This window comes from Alligator mississippiensis, chromosome 5, assembly GCF_030867095.1.
Source record: "Alligator mississippiensis isolate rAllMis1 chromosome 5, rAllMis1, whole genome shotgun sequence".
Taxonomy (NCBI): domain Eukaryota; kingdom Metazoa; phylum Chordata; order Crocodylia; family Alligatoridae; genus Alligator; species Alligator mississippiensis.
In genome coordinates, this window is record NC_081828.1 from 75,070,312 (window position 1) to 75,086,577 (window position 16,266).

Consider the following 16,266-nt stretch of genomic DNA (forward strand, 5'->3'; position numbering starts at 1 on the left):
CATGAGCGGCCGTGGCGGTCCGGGAGCCGGCGGGGCGGATAGGCCCCGGCACACGACAGCCTACAGGGCGGGTGCTGTTTCCCTGCCGCGCTGGGCCAGGCCTGGGCGGGCGCCCTTCGGAGGGCTATGGGTGCAGGGTGCCGGCGCGGACTAGCGGCTGGCGAACACGAGGACCGGGGCTGGAGCGGCTCCAGGCCCCAGCAACGGCCTATAGCGTAGTACGTCACCGCGGGGCGGTAGGCTGTCCCGCCCCCCGACCCGGAAGTGGTTTCTCTTGAGCCAGCCACCGCCCCTGCTCCGCGTTGCTTTCATTCTCCTCGCGCGAGGCGCGAGCGGGGGCGGAAGGGGCCGAGCGCTGCCGGGGAGGTTCCGGAAAGTGCCGAGGCTGCGCCGGGCCGGCTGGGAGCCGAGCGGGTTTCCGGGAGGAGCCGAAGCGGGGCCGGAAATCGCCGAGCGTTGCCCGAGGGCGCCCGAGCGGAGCCGGGGGCAGCCGAGCGCGCGGCGGAGGTTGCCGAGCCAGAGGGGAAGGCGCCGCCGCGGCCTGCAGGACGAGCTGGGCCAAGCGAGCGGAGCGGGCCGAGTCGGAGCACACCGCGCCGGGGCCGAGCGTAGCGGAGCACACTTGGGGCCGGGCCGGGCCGCCATGTCCGACTTCGACGAGTTCGAGCGGCAGCTCAACGAGAACAAGCAAGGTGCGGCCGCCGCGCAGGGCCGGGCCGGAACCCTGCTCCCCCTGGCCGCGGGCTGCCCCACTCCCTCGCGCTCCCAGCCCGAGGCCTCGTTACGCAGGATCCCCCTCCCCCGCTGCGCGGGGCCGCCCCCCGAGGCCGGGCCGGAGCGGGGCGCACGTGGCCGGGCCGCGGCAGCCGCTGGGGCGCGGGGCGGCTTTGTTTCCCACCCGTGCTGCGCGGTCCCGGGCACCGGGCCTGGCCGCGTGGAGCCCGCGCTCCGGCCCCGTTGCGCCTGCGGGCCCTGGGGCGGCCCCACGCGGCAGCGGCCGGACGGCGGGCTCGGCGCCTCGCGGCCCCGCGCTGTCAGCGCCGGGGAGCGGCGTGCGGCCCGACCCCTGCCGTGCCGCCACGCGGGGTGCGAAGCTGCCTGGCTCGCTAGGCCGCGGCCCTCAAGTTTTCCCCTGGGGAGGACAAGGCAGTAAAGATAAATGCTCACCCCTTGCCAGGTGAGGCTGGGAAGGCAGCAGGTGACCCGGGCTCCCTCCCAGCTCTGCGGGGGAGCGGAGTCATGTCCGTCTCCTCCCCTCCCCTCCCCAGTACTAGATCCCTGGGTGGGCTCTTAAAATCCTAGATAAAAGTGACTGGAAGGGATCTGCTGAGGCTGCCTTGTACCCCCCACCCCCCATGTGGCCTAGCCATTGCAGGGTGGGCGGCAGGGGCAACCTTTGTACCCAGGCACTACCTGTGGCGCATCCTGACCCGCTGAGCTATGTGCAGATCTGTGCTGAGGCAGGGCTGCTTGTAGGGGCTTCCTTCTACCACCGAGGACTGTATTGATCCAGAGCTGGGCTACTTTCTGTGCTAGAGGAGGTAGTGTTGTGTTGGAAGCCCCAGGCAGCCAGCTGCTTGTATCCAAGCCACGGGTCCTGCTGGGATGGGTTGTGTTGGGCATCTTTCCCCAGATCTCTCAGACCAGTTCTCAAGAAGCAGTGGCAGGACAGCCCTTGTGTAGCAGCACAGGCTGGGGGGCACAGCTGCCACACTGGGTCTCCCTCTGTCTGCCTGGGTAGAAGTGCAAGCATGAGAGGGAGCCAGGACTCCTGGGTCCTGTCCCTGGTTCTGAGTTGTGAAGTTTAGACTTCCCATGCCCCAGGACAGTGTTCATGCACACATCATGCTGCCTCCCGAGCATATGCAGTGTTGCTCTTGGTGGTGCAGATGGCTGTTGCCTGGCTGCCTCAGCACAGGAAGGACTTTACATGGTTACACCAGAGGAGTAGAGTAGGGGTGTGAGCAGCAACAGAGGATAGCAGCTGAGGGAGGGGCTGCCAGGGTGGGAGGCGAGATGAAGGTTTTGCCTTCAGGTGAAGGGAGGAGAAGGCTTTCCCAGTTGTGCCCTGGCACAGTTGGAGGGGTCTTGATTTCACCCCATCCCTCCTAGCCTGCTGTCCTAAACTAAGATTAGCAGCTGTAACACATGGAGGACCAGTTCCTAGCCTGCACTGCTCCTTCATGTGGAGTTCTACATACTGGGAGCTGGAGACCTTACCAGTGGTGTGGACCATAGTACACTAGGAGACATGGCCCCTCACAGGTTGTGCTATATATGTAGGTTGGCTTGAGGGCAGTGATTGTGTGTTGCTGTGTGGTCCCTAACTCCACTCCCTGTTCCGAAACCCCTGTGCTAACCCTACCTCTTTCCCCACAGAACGTGACAAAGAGAACCGCCACCGTAAGCGCAGTCATAGCCGCTCCCGGAGCCGTGACCGCAAGCGCCGCAGCCGCAGCAGAGACAGGCGCAACAGAGACCAACGCAGCGTCTCACGGGACCGTCGGCGACGCAGGTACATGTGGGTGGGGGCTGTATGGTCCCTTCCTGGGAGACCCCTCCCTGCCCTGGACAGGTCTCCCTCCTACACTAGCCTGCAGACCTCACCTATGGCTCATTTGGGCATAACTCGCTCCACCCTGAGGGGTTGCTGCATGCTGGGGCTGCCTTGGAAGAGCTGTGTCTCTGAGCAAGGCCTTATGGTTAAAGCAGAGGCTAGGGGCTAGGATTCCTGGGTCCTATCCCTTGCTATGTGAAAGGAGTATGACAAAAGATGTGGAAGTGTGTGTGTGGGTGGGGTAGGAGGGTGGGGGACCCATAGGGGCTAGTCTTGCTTGTGCTGCTTATAAAGCAAGTCCTTCCACCTCTGTGCTTCAATTTCCTTCCCTGTAAAACGGGGTTCTTTTGCCCTCTGGAGAGTCAGGTGATTGTGCCTTTGCTGCTGGTTTGCCCTAGGACCTGCTGTCAGTGGGCAGGGAGAGGATAAGCCACTTTACCTCTCTGCAAAGGTAGGAGGATGTGATTTAGCCAGTCTCTCCCTAGCCCCCAGGAATATAGGTGTTGGGCTCCTCACTGCAGCACCACTGAAACAGTCTGGGAGATGTTGGCACTGTCTCTGTGTGTTACTGGGCATGGGGCAGTACCTCCGTGCCATCCTTTTTAGTGTTGGTGGGGGATTCTGAGAACCAGCTCTTCCTTAATTCATCTGGAGGAATGAATTAGTGGGGGAAAGGGAAATGGAAATGGATCTTGGACCCCAGTTCAAAGGGACAGCTCAGATTGTTATCATAGAGCAGAGTGCATCTTCCAAAGTTGTGCCAAGCTGAGTCAAAACCTGGATCAGCCAGACTGGTCTGGTTAAAAGTCGCTTTGCTTGGTGATGAATTGAGTATTGCTGTTTTGGTGCCTACCTTGTCCCATTGGCCCATGGAGTCTCTCTGGGTAGACAGGGCCAGGGACCCAGATGTCAAAACTGAATCCCTAAAAACAGGGAAGCAGAGAAGGGCACAAACTGGATTTTTTTTTCCATTGCAGGTCGCCACTAAGCCTCTCGGGTCCCTTGAGGTAAATATTCTTAACCTCTTTGCTGGGGGAGGAATTGAGGTAGAGTGGGAGGGAGGTGAGGAGAGATTCACACTGGGAACAGAGGTTGGATACTCGCAGTCCTCTTCTGGTCTGAGTGCCCAGAACTATGCGGCCTTTGTCAGACATGCTGTGATAGTAAGAAAGGGTGGCTTGCAAGAACTTGTGGGTTAGCAGCAAAAACAAGCTGCAGTGTGGCCCCTGAACTGCATCCAAGCTGCAAGCCAAGTGCATGAACCTTGTAGTGCAGAGCCAGGTTTAGTAGCCCTGCCCTGATTTCACTTTGCATTCTCTTTTGGCAGCCGCTCCCCCAGGCATGAGAAGAAGAAGAAGATCCGCAAGTACTGGGATGTGCCACCACCTGGCTTCGAGCACATTACCCCCATGCAGTACAAAGCCATGCAAGGTACCTGTCCTGCCTTGGCACCATACAGTTCCTGTCTGCGTGCATCTGTCTGAGCAGGGAGGGGGCCCCATGCACTGCACAACCCTGGCCCCCAGCTCTAGGCATCCATGTGCTCTCCCTCCGTGCTATGTCCCTGCTCGCTGTCCCCTCTTGCCCAAGTCCCATCAGCATGGGGGGGGAATCGGCTTTTGAATGTGTGGATTGGTGTTTCTCTCTCCTTAGCCGCGGGTCAGATTCCAGCTACAGCTCTCCTCCCGACCATGACACCTGATGGACTGGCTGTGACCCCTACCCCGGTCCCGGTTGTTGGCAGCCAGATGACCAGGCAAGCCCGGCGCCTCTACGTGGGAAATATCCCCTTCGGCATCACTGAGGTACTGGCGGATTCAGCAGCGTGCTGCGTCTTTACGTCTCTCCGGCTCGTTCGCTCTCTGCCTGGGACCTGCTGAAGACTGCCAGATGATATAACCTTTCTCTCCAAAACAGGGCGCCCCGGCACCAACCTTGGGGAGCTGTCTCCAGGAGCACCAGGCAGGGCTATAGGCAGGTGGGGTGTGCAGGCTACTTGGGGATTTAATGTCTCCTTTGGAAGCAGTATCCAGGCCTCTCTCCTCCTGAAAGGGGAGCAGTGTTTAGCATCCCCTCAGGAATACCACTCGCTGATCAGAAATGTTGGGTGCAGCAGGGAGGGTTCTGCAGGCTGGTTGTGTCCAGGATGTAGCAAGGGCTTCAGGGTTGCTCTTCATTCTGGTGTTGAACACTGCTATGGTCTTGCAGCTGCCCTTATACCCCTGTACTGAGCTGGTCTGTGTATGAGCATCCTGGCTGTGTGGTGAATGTAAATGGGTTTCATTCTTTCTCCTGCGTAATGGGTGCTGTTTGGGTCTGGGTATTTCCTCTTTTTGCTCTTGGAATTGGTCATGATATCATTGATGTGTTAATTTCCCTGAAAAGTAAGACTTTGAAGCCCTTTGGCATTTGTTCTCCCAACTCCAAAAAGGACCAGGTGTCAGACAGGCCTTGGGGGAAGGCCAGTCCCTGCCCCTGCATAGCGTTAGTGAATGGAAGTTATCTCTCGTTCTTTTTTTTATTTGAATTTGACTCACTCAAACAAAAAAACAAGATCAAAGAGTTGTTTCCATTTCTTTTTAAAGTGAAAATTGTGGGGCTGAAATCCCTCGTAGCACAAAAGTTTGCTACCATCATTCAAGGCAAGTAGGCTGTTCCAGCTTTCCAACCTGCTCTTTGCTATCTATTTGAAATTCTGGACCAGGGTGCTAGGCTGTCCTACATCATGTCCTTTCCCCTTCTCTCTTTCTAGGAGGCCATGATGGATTTCTTCAATGCACAAATGCGCCTTGGAGGTCTGACCCAAGCACCAGGCAACCCTGTCCTGGCTGTACAGATCAACCAGGACAAGAACTTTGCATTCTTGGAGGTGAGTGAAGGAACACTGTCCTGAGGGTCAGGCTGCATCATAACCAGGGAAAACGTTCTGTGAGGTATGGAAAGAAAGGTGAGAGTGTGAGTGTGGCAGTGCTGGGTATGGGTATTGTGTCTGTTTGGGGCGGGGGGAGGGCTGCTCAGGCCTCTTGATAGAGATGGAGCCAAATGGGAAGGTGTCACAAGGATCCTTCAAAGAAGACCTGTCTTCCACTGAATTGCTAAGCAGAGTATTTTTCATGTATCTGAGAGAGGTCCTTTTGTCTCTTTGCCTGCTTGGTGGTTGAGCAGGAGGAGGGAGCGTGGATCCTGGGACCTGTTAGCTTCAAGCTTAGTGGGCAAAAGGGCAGACTCATTTAGTGGCCACCTAGCAACACAGCGGATTCTCTGTCCAGTGAAGGCTTTGTATCGAGGCTGGGGGGTATGGTCTGGGAGCTGTGGGTGGAGCTTAGAGCTGACAATAGGAGTAGTTCCTCTCTGGACTTAAACATTTCCAGAAGCGAATCTCAGGCTCTGGACTGGTGGGGTTAGCAGGGCATGGTGCTGTTGGCTCCAGATACATCATGGATAGGTTCCTTCTTCTTTTGAAGTGATTCACAGTGGTATCTGCTGCTGGTGGGGCATTGTAGGGGATGTGATTATAGTGGAGCACTCAGCTTGGAGAGGTAAATGGGGTCTGCAGTCCTGATGAGGTGTTGTTGAGAAATAGGTTTGCAAAACAGGGAGCTGGTTGCTGGTGTTTTGGGGAAGTGCTGGCTTGGGGCTGGAATCTGACCATCTCCCAGGGTGCTTGGCATTTGAGTGAAGTCTTTAGGGTAGGAATCAACAGCTTGTGGCCTGTGGGCCATATCCAACCAAGGAATAGACTGGATGTGGCCTGTGTCAGCCTGGCATGCTTGAGTCACAGCAGCAGAGGACATGTCCCCAGGATGCCTGCCTTTATCTGTACCAGTGATGCTCAAGGTTTTGGCCCTGTGGGCTGGATGAGTGGAGCGGGGCCAGATTTAGGTCCCATGTGCCTGAATAGGGCCCTGTGTGGGCTCAGCTGGCCTCTAGCTGCTGGGATTGGGTCTCAGGCCAGCCCCTGGGGTGGGGTCTACACTGTCAATGCTAGGCCCTGCACTCTGGGTTTGGGTTCTCTGCTGCCCTGTGCACTCAATCTAATGTAGACCCTGAGGCTCCTTACAGATGTGGAAATTTGGCAGCAGGGGTGTGGTGGCACCACTCCCCCACTGCCAGATTTTCAGACCTGTAGGGAGCCCTGTGAGCTGGATGGCGTAGTGCCAGGGGCTGGATCTGGCCTTCAGGCTGGGGTTTGAGCACCCCAATCTGTATTCTTTACAGCATCTGATGATTGCGAGGGTGTATGCCCCTGAAGGGGCCTGGGTTTCAAGCAGTAGCTTGCAGTAGCAAAAAGTTGACAGCGCCTCCTTCAGTGAGGAAAAGATGACACTTGAGGATCTGATATGGCCTGGCACCCTCTTGTTTGGATTAAAGTTCCTGTCCTTGTCCCTCACTGTTTTCTTGACTTCCTGTAGTTCCGATCAGTGGATGAAACCACTCAGGCCATGGCGTTCGACGGCATCATCTTCCAGGGCCAGTCACTGAAGATCCGTCGTCCCCACGACTACCAGCCTCTGCCTGGCATGTCGGAGAACCCCTCAGTCTACGTGCCTGGTGAGCATCTGGGGAGAGTGTATACCCCTATGATTGGGCACCCCTGCTTAGTATACACCCTGCCCCTGTGTGTGCCTTATAACTCCAGTGAGGGTTGGCTCTCTACGAGTGGCCTCAGTTCCACAGTTGCTAGCAGAGCTAGCTCCAGTCCATGCTGTGTTAGTCTGATATGGGCTGATGCTCACTTGGGACTTGGGGTGTTTCAATGGTCCCAGTGCTTTACCTCAGAGGTGGCTACACCTTGGCACAGAATGAGTGGTCTCTGTACAAGGAGTTGTCCTGTCTTGTACCGAGTGAGCATTCCTTGTTTATAGCTGGCTGTTGCACTGAGTGCAGCATTTCTGAGATGTTGCTTCTGTCCTGGGGCCTGTCCTCATTCATTTGTGGACAGGGAACACTGGGGACACCTGTACATCCCCCTGATCTCTATGACTAACCCAGTTGAGTGTCCTGGCTCCTGATGCTGGCCAGCTGACCCAGCACAGGAGTCTCCACTTCTTTGTATGGTACTGGACTCTGCTGCGTAGCCAGACACCCTTTCCTCTTGCTTTGCAAAGCTGCTTTGCTGGGTGATCCGACCTAGCTCGGACTGGTGCCCAATGAGAAAATGGAGGGAGTGTTTTCACCTCTGGGCCCATCTGCAGGGAGGCGGGTGCAGGGTCAGGGCAGTACAGCAAAGTCCAGGGGTTGCTGAAAGGGAAAGGAGCAGGCATCCTCTGGGTAGGGGTGACCCTTACTAGCCATGTCTGGCATTGTTGTGGCCCTCAGTGGCACAGCTGGACCCATGGTGGTTTCATGCTGCTGTTGGAATCTGGTGTGAGTTGGTTTCCAGAGTTCTTTCACTGAACACAAGGATTTCAGGATACAGCTGAGTCTCTCCCACCATTTTGGATTATGCAGCCCTGCAGCCCATCCTCCTACTGGTAGGGAGACCCTTCCCTCCCCACAAGAAGTTCTGTGCCAGGTTGCTTGGTGTATGCTGACTCTAGTGTGGGATATAGTACTGGCATGTAGGCATGTCACTGCACCTGACCTAGTTAGCTCTCCATTAGCATTGTGCTGACCCAGCTCAACTGTGGCACAGGAAGTGGCAGGTGTTGGCAGAGCAGCCTGGTCTAGAGGATATTTGGATAACGGAAGGGTTAACTCTATCTCCCCTTCCCTGAAAACGAACGTTTCTTCACTGCCTCTTGGCTGACAGCCGCAGAGGCAGCCTGAAGAAACAGCCACATCTGAGACCCCCATCAGGGCCAGGGGTTTCATGCTGCCCTTCTTTTTTTTGGGCGCTGCTACTCAGACTCACTCAGGCATCCCCGCGTCTGCTGGGGAGCTCTCACCCCTTTCTCTGCCTCTCCGCTCGCAGGCGTGGTGTCAACGGTGGTCCCAGACTCTGCTCACAAGCTGTTCATCGGAGGCTTGCCCAACTATCTTAATGATGATCAGGTATGCCCAGTGCCCCTCCAAACAGCTCCACTCTTGTTCTGCTGCCGTATTCACAACAGACATTCCATGGTTGAGACTTCTTCCCAGGGTTCTTTGCTGGGGTCTCCTTGTTGATCCATGAGCTATAGGGCTGGTGATGTGCTAATCCAAGACCTCAGGGTGGGCAGGGCTGTACAGGCAGTGGTTCTTGCCCTGGGGAGCCTCTGCTCACAATGAACTTGGGGGCAGTGAGGGAATTTATACCTTCCCCTGGTAGTAAGCTGCACCCAGTGTCACCTGGGTGTGCTTTTGGCCTGCCCACCTCTTGGCATTCTCTGGTACAGGCCAGCTCCTGTTCTTGTTAAAGAAGCTTTTTCCCTACCTGAGGCCTGCTCTAGCTTGGACTAACCCCTGCTGACCCCAGCTAGCTGTTCCTCACAGTCATAGCACCGTCCTGCCACTCCACAAGCAGCCTTGTCCTCTGTGCAATACAGCAGTGTGTGGGGCCCTCTCTCCCCATGGCCAGGCACCGGGTCCCTGAGCAGCATGGGGTATTATGCTGGATATGGCAGGGCTGTTGTGAAGTGGGGTCCTTCCATGTTGGATGCTGCCCAGGTCCTCGTGATCGTTGCCTCACTGAGGTTTCTTGAAAGGGGAAACTGAGGCATGGACCACAGATAGGTCAACAGCAGGGCTGGGGATTCACCACCTCAGCCTCATGGCAATCATTGTAGCCCTAGGTCCCCACTTCCTTGCTTGCTCCTGACCCCCGGCTTCCTCTCCATAGGTGAAGGAGCTGCTCACGTCCTTTGGGCCCCTGAAGGCTTTCAATCTGGTGAAGGATAGTGCCACCGGGCTGTCAAAGGGCTATGCTTTCTGCGAGTATGTGGACATCAACGTCACTGACCAGGTATGCTGGCCTGCCCCTGTCTCCCCTGATCCCCTCTCCTCGCAGCTCTGCCGCCCTCAGAGGGCCCGCCGTCTGTCCGTCCATCCATCTGTGGGGGTGTGTGTGTGGTGTTTTTTTTTTTCCCTCCCATCCTTGAGCAGGTGATTTTTTTTTTCCCCCCCCACCCCACCCCAACCCTTCCTAGGAGGCTCCTGTCTCTGTCTTTCTCTCTTCGTCTCTTTCTCTCTCTCTCCTTACAGCTCGGTGTGCCAGCCACCCGGGCTGTTCCTGCCCGTCCTCCCCCCCTAGGTTGTGTGTCCTCGCCGTGACTGCCTCTGCTCCCTGTGCCCCTGACCCATCCCCCATGTCTTCCCCCACCCTCCCCAGTCAGTCTGACCAGCTGAAAAATAAACCACGTGAAGCCACAGCTTCAGCTGTGCCTTGCCAGCCGGTAAGACCTTCCTTCCACCCTTCCTGGCCCTGAGCAGCACAGAGGATTTGCATCGGCGCTGGCTGCAGTTTGGCGCTGCCATGATGCCCCTTCTGCCTCCCCCCTCGCCCTCCCTCTGCTCCACTGCATTGGCGTCGGTTGTGGCCTGTAGCCATCTCTCAAGACTCTAGATAACGGTGTTTTCTCTTCTCCCGCTGTGCTTTTTGTTATAGCGGGAGGAGGAGGAAGAGAACTGTTCCCTCAGGGGCCCTCAGTGCGCTGCATTCCCAGCGATAGTTGTTCAAATGCAAGTATATATATATATATTTTTTTTTAATGTATTTTTTTGGATTTAAAAAATCCCACCTCTCCCCGCCCCCTTTTTAAAATGCCCCTTGCAAAAAAAAAACAAAAACTCCCCCACACAGCACTGCTGGGAGAGAAGGGGCCCACTGCAGAGAGGAATCCTTAGGTGCGCGTAACTTCATAACCCTTCTTTTCCCCCTCCCCCCTCCTCCCCTCCCCTTCGCCCCAATCTCGGAGGGCTTTTAAAGAGCTGGTGGTGCATGCTGGACCTTTGGTGCTTGACTGAGCTGCGAGAGGGGCGCGCGTGTGTGCGGCTGTCTGTCTTCCACCCCCCACTTCCTGTCCCAAGCCACCCTCACCCCGTTCTGCTGTCATGTTGGCCAAGGCAAACCTCTGCTGTATGGGGTGTGCAGCAAGGGTGGCCTGTGGTGTCGAGCCATTCTTTTCCTGGACTGGTGAGGCTGTGTTCGTGTCTGGCTGTGGTGCTCCCTTATGCCCGGGAGGGCGACCAGGACGACTCCTGGGATGCAGGTAACAACTGGTGCCCCAGTCTGGGGTTGTTTGCCCAGCTGGAGACCACCATGGTTTGGGCTGTCTCTGTTGCACCTGCCCTCTTGGGCTCTGAACACTGTTCCTCCCTGTTCAGGACAGGCTCCCCTGCCATCAGGCCCAATCTAGCCCAGCCCTGAGCTCTGAGGCAGTAGAGCTGTGTGTGTGTGTGTGTGTGTGTGTGTGTGTGTGTGTGTGTGTGTGTGTGTGTGTGTGTGTGTGTGTGTGTGTGTGTGTGTGTGTGTGTGTGTGTGTCTGTCTCCCTGGGGGATGTGGGGGATGACCCACTTAGGTGTGTGGGGCACCAGAGTTCATTTGCCCTCTGCTTTACAGGCCATCGCTGGACTAAATGGCATGCAGCTGGGCGACAAGAAGCTCTTGGTCCAGAGGGCCAGTGTGGGAGCTAAGAACGCCACGCTGGTGAGTGGGCTTTCCTGGGCACTTGAAGCCTGGACTTCTGAGATAAATCTTGGAGAGGGTAGTGGGTTCTGACATGAACAATGTATGTCCCCAGCAGCTGGGGGGGCATGGCTGCGCCGACAGGGAGGGGTGGTGAGCGCCTACAGGCGCTGTCGGCAGCAGCCAGCAGGGTTTGTGGACTGCCTGCAGATGCCAGTGCAGCCTTGTCCCACCAAGGGGTGGAGCACCACACTCCGGTACACGTACACCCGTGTGCACCCCCTACGCATCACCCCTGGGTTCTGGTGGGTTAGAATGTGTGTGTACAGGGGATGGAAGCTAGAACACCCAAGTTCAATCTGCTCTCTAGGTCTGAGACACATTGAGGATGGGTTGATGGTGAGGTGTCTGTAGTGCTCCCTGACCCTGGATCAGTGGTGTGGAGGTTCTTTTATTACTTGCCCCAGTGCATATTGCTGCCACCTGCTCTGTGAACACATGGGTTGCAGCATGCTAGTCCTACTGGATTGTCTTATACTGGAGGTGGTGAATCCCACGAACCTGTCAGATGTTCTCCTGAGCTGAGGTTGAGTGCCATACCAGGAGTGAGGGAGAGCTGGTGTCAGTCCTTCAGGCAGTGAGTTTGCTTTTGCATCTGAGAGAACAGGAAACTAAGTGACAGATCAGATTTACCAGGGGGCACAAAAGTGAGTTGTTTCTGAATTGCTGGTGCTCTTCTCTGCCTGGCTGGGGCTTCAGACACTGGCAGAAGCTAGGAACATGAGCCTCTGTCACAAGGACCAACTGGGTGGGCATTGGCAACAGGTGAGGAAGTGGAATCAGAAAGAAGGGTGGTTATGGCTTTGGGGGAGAGTGGGGAGGGAGGCTGGGCCTGCAGAGAGGAAGATGACTGGGCAAAGCATGCCAGGGACCAGCACCACAGTTCCTCTGGTCAGGGCTTTCTTGTGTGGGTGTTAGTGCTGGGCACCCTATAACCATCCTGCCATGTTCCTGCAGAGCACAATAAACCAGACCCCAGTGACGCTGCAGGTGCCTGGGCTGATGAGCTCGCAGGTGCAAATGGGTGGGCACCCCACTGAGGTGCTTTGCCTCATGAACATGGTGCTGCCTGAGGAGCTGTTGGATGATGAAGAGTATGAGGAGATTGTAGAGGACGTGCGTGACGAATGTAGCAAGTACGGCGTAGTCAAGTCCATTGAGATCCCCCGGCCTGTCGACGGTGTTGAGGTCCCCGGTTGTGGCAAGGTACGGCTGGCTGCAAGGGTCCAGGCCCCACTTTAAGTTGGGGGAAGGGAGTTGCAGATTCTGGTGGGATAACATGGGTGGATATGTCGGGTGCTGGAATGTCTAGCTTCTCTCCCAGCTCTGGCAAGACAGTGGGATCTGGAAGGTTGGAGTCAGGGGCTGGGAGCTGAGATTTCTGAGTAGTGCTGGTTGGAAAGTATGTATTTCTACAAAAACTTGTAGTTTCAGCCCAGACCCTTCCATGGACAGTCAGACTGGGCACTTCTGTTTCGGAATAGCCTGTCGCACCTTGTGTACTGTGTTCCACAGGGCTGGCTGTTTGCACATGCTACCTTTCCCACGATGCTGTTGCTCTTGCTGCCAGAGTGGGGAGGTGGGACCCTGTGGGAACTTTGGTTGTGGTGCCCCTTAGACTCAACGAGAAGTAGTGTTGGAATGGACCTCCAGAGGTCATTTAGTTCAACCCCCTGCCTCAGGCAGGATCCATCCCTATCCAATCCATCCTATATAAACCATAATCCAAACTTTTATAGAAGAGTACTGTCAATGCTGATCCAACATATACCTAACATCCTAACCTGCAACTAGTAAAGCAGGGGGACCATTGCAGCCAATGTTCTGCTTCTATGAAATGTTGTCAATATATGTTTAAGAGGTCTATGTAGGAGGTCACACCCCTGCTACAGAGGAAGTAAAAAACCCCCAGCAGTCCATACCAGTCTGATCCTTGTGAGATGCCATCTAAGCCTGGCCTCTGGTGGGGAGGGGGCTAAGAAACTGCAGAACCACTGCTCCCACAAGGCACACAGTCCTGTTCTTAAGGGAAGCATTCCCCCCCTGGCCTTGGATGCCTTTGCCTCAAGGCAGCCTTTTCAGTGACCTGCTGGCCTTCCTTGCTATGGGTCCATGAGGCAGCCATGGGCAGTGGTGGCCATTAACTCTTTGCACTCTCCCTTCCCTTGCAGATCTTTGTGGAGTTCACGTCTGTCTTTGACTGCCAGAAGGCCATGCAGGGCCTCACCGGTCGCAAGTTCGCCAACAGAGTGGTGGTCACAAAGTACTGTGACCCGGACTCCTACCACCGCCGTGACTTCTGGTAGCCCAGCGAGTGGGTGGGCGGGGGGCTCCGACGCTCCTTTAGCAGCGTAGCGTGTTTATATTTTATGGCCAAAACCATTTTTTTCAACTTTTTTTGGGGGGGGGGGGGGGTGTTTGTTTTTTTGTTTTTCCTTCTCCCCATCCCCTCAAAGAAGAGATATTTCTGCCCTGCCTTCTCCCAGGCTCCGTGGCCGCCCTTCTGCGATGGTTACTCTGTAGTAGAGATGGTGTCTCTCTTCCCTTCTTTCTCTGCTCTCTCTCTTTCTTTCTCTTTCTGTGGCGTTTTCATATTTGCTAAGGAAGAATGTCCTCATTTGAGTCCCCTCCGGCCTTTTTGTTGCATCTCTCTCCCTTCGGTGTGTGTACGGATTCTTGGTTTTTTTCCCCTCCCATTTATTCCCCTGCCCTCTCATCGTAATTAAACAGTTTTTCCAATCTCTTGGCATTGTTCCACAACTTCTTTGGTTCCGGCAAGGGGAGTGCTGTCAAATCTGTTGTATGCAGCTCTTATTGACATGATTTGTGGGGGGTGCTATTGTCTTGTGGTGAGGAGGGAAGGTCCTGGCAGAGGAGGTCTGCACCCCCTGGTCCCCTAGGGTCAGAGTCTCAGGTGGGAGCCACCCCATCAGTTGAGCCCATGGGGAGACTCTAATCCCTGGGCTCTGATTGGGACTAGGAACAGTAGAATCTAGAATGGAGTTCAGGTGAAAACAAAAGGTGCGGGGAAATGATGACCTCATGGGCTGGGCCCTCTGTCGTCTTGGCATTGCTCAGCAGACCAAAACACTTCCTGCTGTTAATACCCAATGGGAGGTGAGTGAGGGGGCTGAGCCCCAGGGGCTTTGAGACTCAAACTCTTGAATTGCTTAAGTGCCAACCCAGCTGCCAGTTGTTTTCAGAGGTGTGGCTGGTCACTAGACACCAGGAAGGATTTTTCCCCCTCCTGACCACTGCCTAGAAGTCAGTGGGGGTTTGCCTTCCTCCAAGGTTCTGGGATGTTGGTCCCAGCTCAGGCTGATTTAGAGGAGAGGCAGGGGGACTGTTGAATGAGCGTTGATGCTCTTCCTGAAAAGCAGAGGGACCTGGCTGGTGGGGGGTCTTTGTTTGTTTTTTACTTGCGGTCAGACCCACTGGCTCATGGAGTTGGGAAAGTGTCCTTCCCCTTGATAAGGTTGGTATGGGGTGGGGAGGGAGGGTGGGGGGAAGGGAGCAGGGGTTGCCTCCATCTAACATGGGGCTGTGCATGTGAGCATCTATTGACCAACTCCTGCCCTGTTGCTGCAGTGGCAGCTCCCCCTTCCCTGCTTCTACCTTCCACTGCTCTGTGCCCTGTTGCTGTGGGTTATGGTTTGCAGTGATGATCTTGGGCAGTCCTTCAGTTCACAGTGGCCAGTGACTGCAGGACCTGGACTGCAGGGCTGGTGACTACTGCCCCAGGGTGCTGCCCCCCCCAGTATTCCTTTGCCTCTACCCTTAGTCATTCCTGTGCCTGCTGGGCTGGAGGGAGCCATTACAAAGGCGGTGCTGCCCTGTAGCAGGACATGAGGCAGATATGAGTTGGGGACACATGAAGCTGTGCTGTTTACTCGTGGCAGTGGGGTTGCTGCCTTGGGGTCTGCAACAGAAAGCTCCAATCCTGATCGCAGAGCACTTGGTTGAAGGCTGGGGTGGCTCCCCCCTGGTTCCCTTGTGGCCTCTGCAGGGTGGTTGTGGAAACATGGGCTGCTTGTAGAGGTGGATTAACACACCCCACAATGTTTTATTTTCAGCGTGGTGTGCCCCTGCATCAAACGCAGCCTGTGCCCCAAAGAGCCATCCTGTTGGCTTGACCTAGCTTGCCCAACATTTCTTTAGTGTGGCTTCTGGCCTCTTTGTGTAATAGTTCGGGGTAGTCAACTGGGGGCATACCTACCCCCAGGGGTACTTGGGAAGGCCCTGGGGGGTATGCACGGGCAGGCAGGCAGGGCTGGAGCGCTGCCACCCATCACCCTGTGCCACTACCTTCCAGGAGCAGAGCCAGGGGGGGCGAGGGCAGCGGCGCCCTTCTGTAGGCTGCATAGGTGCTGGCCAGATGTGGGTGGGGAGAAAGCTCACACCCTGTGCTACCCCCCTCACCCTGCCTTCTGTGTCCTGCAGTCAGGGATACACTTATTAAAAACAGTTGGAAAAACACTGTATAGTTGAGTGAATCTGCTTTAGATAAAAGTGCCAAAAAGCCCCACTGAAGTGCCAGATATATACAGATACTGGCTTGAACTATCACACTTCCTTTTCCAGTAAAGTGTTTTTTTTTCCTGTTTTTCTCAAGTCCGTCAGTGCCCATTGAGGCCTCTGTTGTCCTCCATTTGAGAGCTGGGCCTTGGTAGATGCTGAGCTCTAGTCTCTTGTTCCCTAAGCCCTGATCTGCTGCAGGAGCCTTGTGCTATGTGTGGGGTATGCCCCTGTGTGTGGGCCCTGCATTGCAAGTGTTCCCCACCCCCTCAGGCTTTCTCTGCCTGGGGCCTGACAACCCAGTACTTCCTCCCAGACCTAAGTGAGCATGCATGTCCCATTCTGTGGCCAGAGCAGTAACTGCATGCTAGGGGCTGGCACGGTATGCAAGTGCCTGGCCTCCTAGGAAAGCCCTGAGTCTGTGGCCTGTGCTGCAGTGATACTGGGGAGCACAGTGGCTTCACCTGCTGTTGGGTAAGGAACTGAGCCGGTTGCAAGATGGCCAAATGCTTTCCCCAGGGAATCTTGTCTGTGGTGCTGCTAGGGCAAGGGCCTAGCCCTGCCCCCACTGTTCTGGTGTTCCCAGCT

The 16,266-nt window shown here is 55.9% G+C and overlaps 1 protein-coding gene across 3 annotated transcripts; it reads left to right on the forward strand.

Annotated features, from left to right (window-relative positions):
• Window positions 1-375: 375 nt before the first annotated feature.
• Window positions 376-13,906, forward strand: U2AF2 (U2 small nuclear RNA auxiliary factor 2). Of its 3 annotated transcripts, none has more exons than XM_019500890.2 (12): window positions 376-692; window positions 2,380-2,515; window positions 3,535-3,564; window positions 3,885-3,988; window positions 4,211-4,362; window positions 5,310-5,426; window positions 6,970-7,108; window positions 8,406-8,551; window positions 9,318-9,440; window positions 11,038-11,124; window positions 12,121-12,369; window positions 13,335-13,906. In XM_019500890.2, exons 1-12 carry the CDS (start codon window positions 644-646, stop codon window positions 13,467-13,469), a joined length of 1,467 nt encoding a protein of 488 aa, XP_019356435.1. In that variant the 5' UTR covers window positions 376-643; the 3' UTR covers window positions 13,470-13,906. The 3 variants fall into 3 exon arrangements, with proteins under 3 accessions (XP_019356435.1, XP_014459614.1, XP_006266583.1); XM_014604128.3 differs by having other exon boundaries at window positions 378-692; window positions 8,439-8,551; XM_006266521.4 differs by having other exon boundaries at window positions 386-692; window positions 8,472-8,551.
• Window positions 13,907-16,266: the final 2,360 nt, after the last annotated feature.